General features: G+C 50.0%; 1 protein-coding gene across 1 annotated transcript in view; it reads left to right on the forward strand.

Annotated features, from left to right (window-relative positions):
* Window positions 1-1,723: 1,723 nt before the first annotated feature.
* Window positions 1,724-12,690, forward strand: part of LOC140387310 (signal peptide peptidase-like 2A) — a gene marked incomplete at its 5' end in the record, with an annotated part of 88,348 nt that continues 77,381 nt past the window's right edge. Inside the window, 5 exon segments of the mRNA XM_072470239.1 lie at window positions 1,724-1,780; window positions 2,316-2,435; window positions 3,815-3,997; window positions 5,116-5,205; window positions 11,446-11,585. Of these exon segments, the coding sequence (XP_072326340.1) occupies window positions 1,724-1,780; window positions 2,316-2,435; window positions 3,815-3,997; window positions 5,116-5,205; window positions 11,446-11,585 (590 nt within the window).

Below are 12,690 nucleotides of genomic sequence, written 5' to 3' on the forward strand. Positions count from 1 at the left end.
GACGGAGGTTGAGGGGAGACCTGATAGAGGTCTACAAAATTATGAGGGGCATAGACAGAGTGGATAGTCAGAGACTTTTCCCCGGGGTAGAGGGGTCAATTACTAGGGGGCATAGGTATAAGGTGCAAGGGGCAAGGTTTAGAGGAGATGTACGAGGCAAGTTTTTTACACAGAGGGTAGTGGGTGCCTGGAACCCGCTGCCGGAGGAGGAGGTGGAAGCAGGGACGATAGGGACATTTAAGGGGCATCTTGACAAATACATGAATAGGATGGGAATAGAGGGATACGGACCCAGGAATTGTAGAAGATTTTAGTTTAGACGGGCAGCATGGTCGGCACGGGCTTGGAGGGCCGACGGGCCTGTTCCTGTGCTGTACATTTCTTTCTTTTCATAGATTATCATAGAATTTACAGTGCAGAAGGAGGCCATTCGGCCCATCGAGTCTGCACCGGCTCTTGGAAAGAGCACCCTACCCAAGGTCCACACCGCCACCCTATCCCCATAACCCAGTAACCCCACCCAACACTAAAGGCAATTTTGGACACTAAGGGCAATTTATCATGGCCAATCCACCTAACCCGCACATCTTTGGACTGTGGGAGGAAACCGGAGCACCCGGAGGAAACCCACGCACACACGGGGAGGATGTGCAGACTCCGCACAGACAGTGACCCAAGCCAGAATCGAACCTGGGACCCTGGAGCTGTGATGCAATTGTGCTATCCACAATGCTACCGTGCTGTCTCTTTGTTCTTTGTGATCATTCACTGTCACTGCTCCTCCCCGCCACCCGGGCGCTGTGATCATTCACTGTCACTGCTCCTCCCCGCCACTGGGGGCGCTGTGATCATTCACTGTCACTGCTCCTCCCTGCCACCCGGGGGCGCTGTGATCATTCACTGTCACTGCTCCTCCCCGCCACCCGGGGGCGCTGTGATCATTCACTCTCACTGCTCCTCCCCGCCACCCAGGGGCGCTGTGATCATTCACTGTGAGTGCTCCTCCTGCCGCCCGGGGGCGCTGTGATCAGTCACTGTCACTGCTCCTCCCCGCCACCCGGGGGCGCTGTGATCATTCACTCTCACTGCTCCTCCCCGCCACCCAGGGGCGCTGTGATCATTCACTGTGAGTGCTCCTCCTGCCGCCCGGGGGCGCTGTGATCAGTCACTGTCACTGCTCCTCCCCGCCACCCGGGCGCGCTGTGATCATTCACTGTCACTGCTCCTCCCCGCCACCCGGGGGCGCTCTGATCATTCTCTGTCACTGCTCCTCCCCGCCACCCGGGGGCGCTGTGATCATTCACTGTCAGTGTTCCTCCCCTCCACCAGGGGGCGCTGTGATCATTCACTGTCACTGCTCCTCCCCGCCACCCGGGGGCGCTGTGATCATTCACTGTCACTGCTCCTCCCCGCCACCCGGGGGCGCTGTGATCATTCACTGTCACTGCTCCTCCCCGCCAGCCGGGGGCGCTGTGATCATTCACTGTCACTGCTCCTCCCCGCCACCCGGGGGCGCTGTGATCATTCACTGTCACTGCTCCTCCCTGCCACCCGGGGGAGCTGTGATCATTCACTGTCATTGCTCCTCCCCGCCACCCGGGGGCGCTGTCAGATCGATGACGTAACAAAGCAGGAAGTGACGGGCTGCCAACTGGTGTTTGCGCCTGCGCAGAGTCCCAGTCGGAAGCGCGCCTGCGCAGTGTGTACGGCGGAGTAATGGGCGCCGGGTCCGGGGTGGCGGGGAGCGGCCCTCGGGCTGTTGCTGCTGCGGGCGTGTCAGGTACGGACCGCGGGGTCCGGGGGCGGTGTGAGCGTACCCCCCCCCCCCGGGTCTCCCCCCCCCCCCCCCCCGGGTCTCCCCCCCCCCCCCCCCCGGGTCTCCCCCCCCCCCCCCCCGGGTCCTCCCCCCCCCCCCCGGTCTCTCCCCCCCCCCCCCCGGGTCTCCCCCCCCCCCCCGTCTCTCCCCCCCCCCCCCGGGTCCCCCTCCCCGGGTCTCCGCCCCCCCCTCCCCGGGTCTCTCTCCCCCCCCCCCCCCCCCCGGGTCTCCCCCCCCCCCCCCCGGGTCTCTCCCCCCCCCCCCCCCCCGGGTCTCCCCCCCCCCCCCCCCCCCCCCGGGTCTCCCCCCCCCCCCCGGGTCTCCCCCCCCCCCCCCCGGGTCTCCCCCCCCCCCCCCCCCCGGGTCTCCCCCCCCCCCCCCCTCCCCGGGTCTCTCTCTTCCCCCCCCTCCCTGTCGCCCCCCCCCCTTTCCCCTATAAATATTAGCTCGGATATGTGCGGGGATCTGAATGAGTGTTTTATGTTTGATTTTTATTCAGGTTGCAGCAGAGGAGGGCATTCTCCGAGCTGTCAGCAGTGACACCAGTCTGGGGGTGAAGCAATATTGTATCATGTACAATTCTCAGTGGATGCCAATACCCAAATCTCTGAACAGTGCTGTAAGTAACTGATGGAGCTGTTGCTTTCTCGAGGATTTGCTGAAATTGCAGGTGTCAGGTAGAAAAGACAGTTGAGAACCAAGAGGAATAGAGAAGGATCAGAGCAGAGGTGAAGCAGCTCATGAGAGAATTGAAGTGGATTATGAGAAAAGACTGTCAGCCGACACAAAGGGGAATCCCTACTGGCAAATAAATAATAAAAGGAGGGATAGGGGCCGATAAGGGGATTTACACATGGAGGCTGTGGGGGCATGTTATGTCATGCAAGTGTCCCTTTAAGAAATGTTTTTGTCATATCACATGGCTTCAGTGATGTCATTGTGTGTTTGGAGCTGGGCTGTGGCACTGAGTTTTACTTTCACTTTTGACTTTCGTTTTGAGTTAGACTGGTTTGAACTGCACAGGTTGAAAGAAGGATTTCTCTATCTTCATTTTAAAAGCTGTTTCCAGACTGCTTGATAACTTAAAGAGATAACTGCTTTCTGGAAGGAATTCAAACCTGCTGTTTGGAAAGAAACCAGAGCATCCATACCAAGTTATATACCAGTAGGAGTGTCGTTTGCTGGGCCACGTTGAAAAGGGGGTTCTGGTTTTTATTTGGATCTTGTTATTAAATTAGAACAGTTAAGGGGGATTCATTAAGGGTTATACATAGATTACTGCAGCTGTGTGGGGTATTCTTGCATGTGTGTGGTTATAGAAATGTTAACTAAATTCGTAGAATAAAGTTTGTTTTTTTAATTAAAAGTGTCTAAGAAGTCTGTTGAATAACACCCGAAAGGCAGGTGCTCATCCCAGCCACACTCGCTGAACAATTGTGGGTCAGGTGAACTCCATGATATACTTTGTAGTTTTCTAAACCCTGACCCATAACCGTACTGAATAAATATTTTGCATTGTCTTTACCAAGGAGATAGGTGCTACCCAGGACATTGTGTCGGTCACGGAAACTCTGTCACTAGAAGGGTTTAAAATTGATGAGGAGGAATTGTTGAACTGACTGTCGGTACTGAAAGCAGGGTGGCACAGTGGTTAGCACTGCTGCCTCATGGCGCCGAGGACCCGGTTTCGGTCCCGGGTCACTGTCCGTGTGGAGTTTGCACATTCTCCCCGTGCCTATGTGGGTCTCACCCCCACAACCTAAAGATGTGAAGGGTAGGTGGATTGGCCATGCTAAATTACCCCTTAATTGAAATAAAATAAATGGGTACTCTAAATTTATAAAAATGACCAGTTGCATCAGGACAAATTGAATATAAATCTCTGTGCGTTAGCCAACAGCCTGCTGTCTTCTCATCATCATCTGTGAATTTCAGGCTTCTGTGTGACTTTCGGAACATGAGGACTCGTTCATTGTTTGTGTTTATATTTCTCTGTAGACCAAGTACCAGTTGAAAGACCTGACCAACACCAACCTCTGTAACTCAACAGATGTGCCTCCAGAGGGTATAAAGGACAACCTGGTGGTGGTGAAGAGAGGAAACTGCACATTCATAAGGAAGGCCCAGATTGCCCAGAAGAATTTTGCCAAAGCTCTGCTGGTTGCTAGTGTGGACAGTATAGTAAGTAATATTGATAGTAATACTGGTAGAAATACTGATAGTAATACTGGTAGTAATATTAGTAGAAATAATAGTAGTATAGTGAGTACCTGAGTAAGTTCAGAAATGAATGATTCTATGTTATGAGCTTTATTTTTAATATGAAACTTTCAAGAGCTCCATATTGTGTAACTGTGCTCGAGTTAAAATCGAGTATTCTGACAGATGATTGATGGATGAGTGTGTGACCATGTTGAGCTGATCACTGCATTTCAGCCCTGACTTTAGAGGAATAATTCCCTCAGATTCGAGGATTTGATTGATTACCATAGTGGGATTGGGCTGAATTGTCTCGGTTGGGTGAAAGTAAAATACAGGGTAGTTAATTTGTGCTCTCAAGTTGGCTGTCGCCCCTTTTTTGTCAACTAGCAACAATCCTTCAAGCCTATTCTGTTATTCTATTAGATCATGACTGATCAGTCTCCTACTTTTGCCCCAAATCTCTTGTTTATCCCAAGTTCATCTGATGACCAGCTCCAAGAGAGAGTTTAACCACTTTCCCTTATTGTTTGACAGGAGCGCAATCACTATCACCCACCACTCTCAACATTATCAGTCACATTGACCTGAAACTCCACACAAGTACTGTGGCTACAAGAGAAATCTCTTGGAGTTTCCCTGTATGTGATGTATCCAATTACGTAATGATATCTTGTCGTGGATAGCTCCTTAATTTTCAAAACTGAAGAATGTCTTAAAGTATAGGGCTGGTTTAGCACACTGGGCTAAATTGCTGGCTTTTAAAGCAGAGCAAGGAAGGCCAGCAGCACGGTTCAATTCCTGTACCAGCCTCCCCGAACAGGCGCCGGAATGTGGCGACTAGGGGCTTTTCACAGTAACTTCATTGGACAATAAGTGATTTTCATTTTCAAGTAGGAACACAAGGAACAGCCATTGGTGGAGCAGCTAAAATTAGGGATGGTGAAGAGGCCAGAATTAAAAAGCACAGCTCTCCCCCTCAAAGGGGAAAGCAGCCTATGCTCATCTGGGACTACGGCAACATTACCTTTACCTAATTGACGACGGGTTTAGTAGTGCTTCTGGTTTGTGTGCTGCACTCATGGATGATCTGGTTTCAGTTTCCTCCTTCAGATAACGAGTCTGATTATCAGAAGCTCACCATTCCCGTGGCCCTCATCCTGTATGATGATGTACTGTCTATGAAAAAGGTAAATCTTTCCTCTGTACCTGATTGTAACAAGGCTGAGAGGGTACAACTGACAACCTGTGAAATAAAGTGCTTGGTGTTCTACTTAAAGGGTTGGCTTATTCCTCCAGCCTGTCTCAGTATTCCATGAAGTGACAAGTGTTTCCAGAGTGTTGGGGTCAGGCATTCTACCTCCAGGAAAGGGGGGAGAGTTTCCCGTGGCCCCTCTGACACATCTCCCCGTGGCCCCTCTGACACATCTCCCAGTGGCTGGCATCACAGCAGCTGCTGAAGATAGGTCATGGTTTGGAAAGCAGTGTAGTACTAGTGGGAGGGTGAAGAACCATACGTTTACAGTACTGTACAATAGAGCAATCCAGTGCTAATCCAAGAACTCTGCCACAGAAGGCTGTGACGGTCAAATCACTGAGTGTCTTTAAAACCGAGATAGATAGGTTCTTGACTAATAAGGGGTTCAGAGGTTATGGGGGAAGGCAGGAGAATGGGGATGAGAACAATATCAGCCATGATTGAATGGCGGAGCAGATTCGATGGGCCGAGTGGCCTAACTGCTCCTATGTTTTACGTTCTAATCCCGAGGCTCTATTCTCTTTTCTCATGCTTTCTCAGTTCTTCAGTTGCTGATATTTTCCGTTAAGAGATTCAATGATCTGATGGTTGAACCCTTCGACCATGCTTTCCAGGTCCCTCCTCAAACTGTAGTCTCCCATCCTGGTTAATGTACATTTGACACTTCATGACTTTTAATGTCTGGTTTACGAGAATGTCCCATTTATGTCACATCCGTCCATTCTCCACTCAACATCCACGCCCAAGCATTGTATCCACGCCCAAGCATTGTATCCACGCCCGAGCATTGTATCCACGCCCGAGCATTGTATCCACGCCCGAGCATTGTATCCACGCCCGAGCATTGTATCCACGCCCGAGCATTGTATCCACGCCCGAGCATTGTATCCACGCCCGAGCATTGTATCCACGCCCGAGCATTGTATCCACGCCCGAGCATTGTATCCACGCCCGAGCATTGTATCCACGCCCGAGCATTGTATCCACGCCCGAGCATTGTATCCACGCCCGAGCATTGTATCCACGCCCGAGCATTGTATCCACGCCCAAGCATTGTATCCACGCCCAAGCATTGTATCCACGCCCAAGCATTGTATCCTGCCCGACTACCAACATTTCTATCCTTGCTGCTTCAAAATTCAGGCATATCTTCAAATTCATTTTCTTCATACAAAACCTCGCCTTTTAAAATTGTGACCCTGATCTGTGTGTAATTGTAAAATGTTCTGTTATAAAATATGTATTTAGTACACCCTATTCCCCGAGGTGGCACGGTAGCATAGTGGTTAGCACTGTTGCTTCACAGCTCCAGGGTCCCAGGTTCGATTCCCAGCTTGGGTCACTGTTTGTGTGGAGTCTGCACGTTCTCCCCGTGTCTCAGTTGGTTTCCTCCGGGTGCTCCGGTTTCCTCCCACAAGTCCTGAAAGACGTGTTGTTAGGTGAATTGGACATTCTGAATTCTCCCTCTGTGTACCCGAACAGGCGCCGGAATGTGGCGACTAGGGGATTTTCACAGTAACTTCATTGCAGTGTTAATGTAAGCCTACTTGTGATAATAAAGATTATTATCATTATGATCCTATTCTTGATTACTGCTTTTATTTCAAATTGAGGGTTTCCAGTATTTCTTGTTAATCCAACTGTTTGATTGTAATCCTTCTGCCATTTAGTTGAAATATTGCAAAAGGTTCCTGAGTGGATCATTGCCGTTTACCAGTGAATTACTGCATCATGACAGCAGGATTGTGTGGTTTGGACCCTGTGCTGAATGAGTTATTGCTGATGCAGAGGGCAGAGTAATGGCCACGGTGTCACCGATTCAGCCCTGATTCTGCATCTCGTGTACGTTCAGTTTGATCAGTGTTGATACTGTTCAATTGATTATTTTGCACCCTGAGACTCTGCCACAAATGATGGGTCTCTGAGCAGCATAATGGAGATCTGAGGCATCTAATCAACTCCCAAAGAAGAGGGGTAGGATGTCGGGAGGGAGGGTTAGTGAGGGGGTAGGATATCGGGAAGGAGGGTTAGTGAGGGGGGTAGGATGTCGGGAAGGAGGGTTAGTGAGGGGGTAGGATGTCGGGAGGGAGGGTTAGTGAGGGGGTAGGATGTCAGGAGGGGAGGGGTAGGAGAGGAGGGGATATAGTGAGGGGATAGGATGTCAGGAGGGGTAGGAGGGGAGGGGGGATAGTGAGGGGGTAGGATGTCCGGAGGGGAGGGGGGATAGTGAGGGGTAGGTTGGGAGGAGAGGGGGGATAGTGAGGTTGTAGGATGTCGGGAGGGGTAGGAGGGGAGGGGGGGATAGTGAGGGGTAGGATGGGAGGGGAGGGGTGTAGTGAGGGGTAGAATGTTGGGAGGGGAGGGGGGATAGTGAGGGGTAGGATGTCGGGAGGGGAGGGGGGATAGTGAAGGGTAGGATAGGAGGGGAAGGGGGTAGGGAGGGTTAGGATGGGAGGGGAGGGGGGCAGTGAGGGTGTAGGATGGGAGGGGGGATAGTAGGATGGGAGGGGAGGGGGGTAGTGAGTGGTAGAATGTCGGGAGGGGAGGGGGGATAGTGAGGGGTAGAATGTCGGGAGGGGAGGGGGGATAGTGAGGGGTAGGATGTCGGGAGGGGAGGGGGGATAGTGAGGGGTAGGATGTCGGGAGGGGAGGGGGGATAGTGAAGGGTAGGATAGGAGGGGAAGGGGGTAGGGAGGGGTAGGATGGGAGGGGAGGGGGGTAGTGAAGGAGTAGAATGTCGGGAGGGGAGGGGGGATAGTGAGGGGTAGGAGGGGATGGGGTAGTGAAGGGGTCGAATGTCGGGAGGGGTAGGAGGCGAGGGGGGATTGTGAGGGGGTAGGATGTCGGGAGGGGGAATAGTGAGGGATGGGAGGGGAGGGGGTATACTGGGACCTATTTTCTTCCCCCGTTCCATCTCATTTTAAATGCCAGATTTTCTGAAGACTGAGCAGTGGAACATTTCTTTCACAAAAGGACCCTGATTATGTCAAAATATCTTGTTTAAATAACCCTAATTTGATTCAACGTTTAAAATTCAAGTGACTTAAAGCTACAGGTGAATATCTGCATTCCAGGAATGTATCTCATAGAGACTTATAAAATTCTAACAGGACGAGACAGGGTAGATACAGGGAAGATGTTACCAATGATGGGTGTGTCCAGAACCAGGAGTCTCAGTCTGAGGATTCAGGGTAAACCATTTCAAAGAACAAACAAAGAACAAAGAAAAGTACAGCACAGGAACAGGCCCTTCGGCCCTCCAAGCCCGTGCCGACCATGCTGCCCGACTAAACTACAATCTTCTACACTTCCTGGGTCCGTATCCTTCTATTCCCATCCTGTTCATATATTTGTCAAGATGTCCCTTAAATGTCACTATCGTCCCTGCTTCCACCACCTCCTCCGGTAGCGAGTTCCAGGCACCCACTACCCTCTGCGTAAAAAACTTGCCTCGTACATCTACTCTAAACCTTGCCCCTCTCACCTTAAACCTATGCCCCCTAGTAATTGCCCCCTCTACTCTGGGAAGAAGCCTCTGACTATCCACTCTGTCTATGTCCCTCATAATTTTGTAGACCTCTATCAGGTCGCCCCTCAACCTCCATCGTTCCAATGTGAACAAACCAAGTTTATTCAACCTCTCATCATAGCTAATGCCCTCCATACCAGGCAACATCCTGGTAAATCTCTTCTGCACCCTCTCTAAAGCCTCCATATCTGGTAGTGTGGCGACCAGAATTGAACATTATACTCCCAAGTGCGGCCTAACTAAGGTTCTATACAGCTGCAACATGACTTGCCAATTTTCATACTCAATGCCTCGGCCAATGAAGGCAAGCATGCCGTATGCCTTCTTGACTACCTTCTCTACCTGTGTTGTCCCTTTCAGTGACCTGTGGACCTGTACACCTAGATCTCTCTGACTGTCAATACTCTTGAGAGTTCTACCATTCACTGTATATTCCCTACCTGTATTAGACTTCCCAAAATGCATTCCCTCACATTTGTCCCGATTAAACTCCCATCTGCCATCTCTCCGCCCAAGTCTCCAAACAATCTAAATCCTGCTGTATCCTCTGACAGTCCTCATCGCTATCCGCAATTCCACCAACCTTTGTGTCGCCTGCAAACTTACTAATCAGACCAGTTACATTTTCCTCCAAATCATTTATATATACTACAAACAGCAAAGGTCCCAGCACTGATCCCTGCGGAACAGCCCTCCAATCAGAAAAGCATCCTTCCATTGCTACTCTCTGCCTTCTATGACCTAGCCAGTTCTGTATCCATCTTGCCAGCTCACCTGTGTGACTTCACCTTTTGTACCAGTCTGCCATGAGGGACCTTGTCAACGGCCTTACTGAAGTCCATATAGACAACATCCACTGCCCTACCTGCGTCAATCATCTTTGTGACCTCCCCGAAAAACTCTTATCAAGTTAGTGAGACACGGCCTCCCCTTCACAAAACTGTGCTGCTGTTTCAGACAGAAATAAGGAGACATTTCTTCACACAGAGTGGTGAGCCTGTGGAATTCATTACCACAGGAAGAAGTTGATGCTAAAACTTTGAATATATTTCAAGAGGAGGCTGGATGTAGCACTTGGGGAGAATGGGATCAAAGGCTATGGGGAGAAAGCAGGAGTAGGCTATTGAGTTGGATGACCAGCCATGATCGTGATGAATGGCGGAGCAGGCTCGAAGGGCCAAAACGCCTCCTGCTCCTATCTTCTATGTGTGTATACAGGTTACAGGTGAGATCCCAGAGGACTGGAGAATAGCTAATGTGGTACCGCTGTTTAAGAAAGGTAGCAGGGAAAATCCAGGAAACTATAGGCTGGTGAGCCTCCCGTCGGTAGTAGGTAAATTATTGGAGAGAATTCTCAGGGACATGATTTATACCCATTTGGAAACAAATGGAGTCATAAGTGATAGCATGGTTTTGTGAAGGGGAGGTCATGCCTCACTAACTTGGTCGTGTTTTTTTTTGAGGAGGTGACAAAGATGATAGATATGGAGAGGGTGGTGGATGTTATTTCCATGGACTTCAATAAAGCCTTTGACAAGGTGCCTCATGGCAGACTGGTACAAAAGGTGAAGTCGCACTGGATCAGAGATGAGGTGGTAAGATGGATACAGAACTGGCTCGGTCACAGAAGGCAAAGGGTAGCAGTAAACGGGTGTTTTTCTGAATGGAAGGTTGTGACTAGCGGTGTTCCACAGGGATCGGTGCTGGGGCCTCTGTTGTTTGTGGTGCACATAAACGATTTGGAGGAAAATGTAGGCGATCCGTTAAGTTCGCGGATGACACCAAGGGTGGTGGAGCGGCAGATAGTGTTGAGGATTGTCAGAGGATACAGCAGGACATAGGTAGGTTGGAGACTTGGGCAGAGAAATGGCAAATGGAGTTTAATCCGGGCAAATGTGACGTAATACATTTTCGTAGGTCTAACATAGAGGGGGAAAAAAACGTAAATGGTAAAACTCTTCGGAATATAGAAAGTCAGAGAGATCTGGGCGTGCAGGTCCACAGATCTTTGAAGGCTGCAACACAAGTGGACAAGGTAGTCAAGAAAGCATACAGAATGCTTGCCTTCATTGGACATCGAGTATAAAACTGGCAAGTCATGCTACAGTTATGTAGAACCTTGGTACGGCCGCACTTGGAATATTGCGCACAATTCCGGTCGCCACACTACCAGAAGGATGTGGAGGCTTTGGAGGGGGTGCAGAGGAGGTTTACCAGGATGTTGCCTGGTCTGGAGGGTGTTAGCTATGTGGAGAGGCTGAATAGACTCGGACGGTTTTCATTAGAACGGTGAGGTTGAGGGGTGACCTGATAGAGGTCTACAAGATTATGAGGGGCATGGATAGAGTGGATGGGCAGGCACTCTTTCCCAGGGTGGAGGGGTCGGTCACCAGGGGGGGGGGGGAGAGAGGTTGTGGAAGCAGATACATTAACGGCGTTCAAAAGGCATCTTGACAAACACATGGATAGGATGGGTATAGAGGGGTACGGCACAAGGAAGTGCTGAGGGCTTTGGCAAAGGTTGTTATTATGACTGGTACAGGCTTGGAGGGCCGAAGGGCCTGTTCCTGTGCTGTATTGTTCTTTGTTCTATAGCGTGGGCAGTGTCTCTCTGGTTCATTTCTTTGTGCTTTTTGTTTCTAGATTCTCGGGGACCACATTTCAGCTGTACTCTATTCCCCTCCTATTCCCACCCTCGATTACAGCATCATGATCATCTTCATTATTGCTGTTTTTACTGTTGCCCTCGGGAGTTACTGGAGTGGAATGGAAGACTATGGAAGGTACTGAAGCAGCAGTTTGTCATGTACATTGGTCATATGTTCAGTCTGTTAATACTGATGGAGATTCATTACTTCGGAGCCTGAGACGTGAACCACAATCGACTAACTGAAGCAGCAATGTCTTGGGACTGATTTTTATCGTTTTGGAAGTTGAGCTCTGCACAGCTGTTCTGACTTTGCTACATTAAGTGACTTACTGAATCTGTATTTGTGGTGTGTTTGCTGCCTTAACTATTCCATTAGGCACCTACCCACTGTCCCACCCTACCCCTCCAATCTGACCTGAGGTACCACGGTACAGACTGGCCATCTTTCTGCTGCAGCATTTAACATGGGAAATAGGAGTAAGAATAGTCCATTCGGTCCATCAAGCCTACTCCACCGTTCAATTCGGACATGGCTGATCATCTACCTCAAAGCCACTTGCTCGTGCTATCTCCGTATCCTTTGGTGTCATTTTCTCCACAAAGCTGTTGATTTCTGCCTTGGACATGCTCAGCGACTGGGCTTCCACAGCCCTCCTGGGTAGAGAATTCCAAAGATTCACCTCCTGAGTGAAGAAATTCCTCCATGTCTCAGTCTTAAAAAGCCTACCCATCATTCTGGGGTTATATCCCCTGATTCTGGACACACCAGCCAGGGGAAACATACTGTCCACATTCACCCTGTCACAAGAATTTTGTACGCTTCAATGAAATCACTTCTCGTTTTTTGAAACTTTAGAAAATACAGTCCTGATTGCCTCAATCTCTCCTGTAAAACAATCCTCCCATCCTCGGGATTAGTCTGGTGAACTTCCTTTCCACTCCTTTGGAATCTATCATTCCTTGGACAAGGAGGCCCAAACTGTGTACACTAATTCAGCTGTGGTCTCACCAGCAGCTAGACACCTTTACTCCTGTAATCAGACCCCCTTTCGAGGAGGGCAAACATGCCATTTGCCTCCCTAATTGCTTGCGGCACCTGTATGCCAGCTTTGAACAAAGACATTCAGATCCTATTGAACCTCAGTGCTGCTCAAGCTGACCATTTCAGAAATACTCCCTTCTTTGTTTTTTCAACCAAAGTTGATAACTTCACACTTATTCGCATTATATTGCAGCTG

This window comes from Scyliorhinus torazame, chromosome 12, assembly GCF_047496885.1.
Source record: "Scyliorhinus torazame isolate Kashiwa2021f chromosome 12, sScyTor2.1, whole genome shotgun sequence".
Taxonomy (NCBI): domain Eukaryota; kingdom Metazoa; phylum Chordata; class Chondrichthyes; order Carcharhiniformes; family Scyliorhinidae; genus Scyliorhinus; species Scyliorhinus torazame.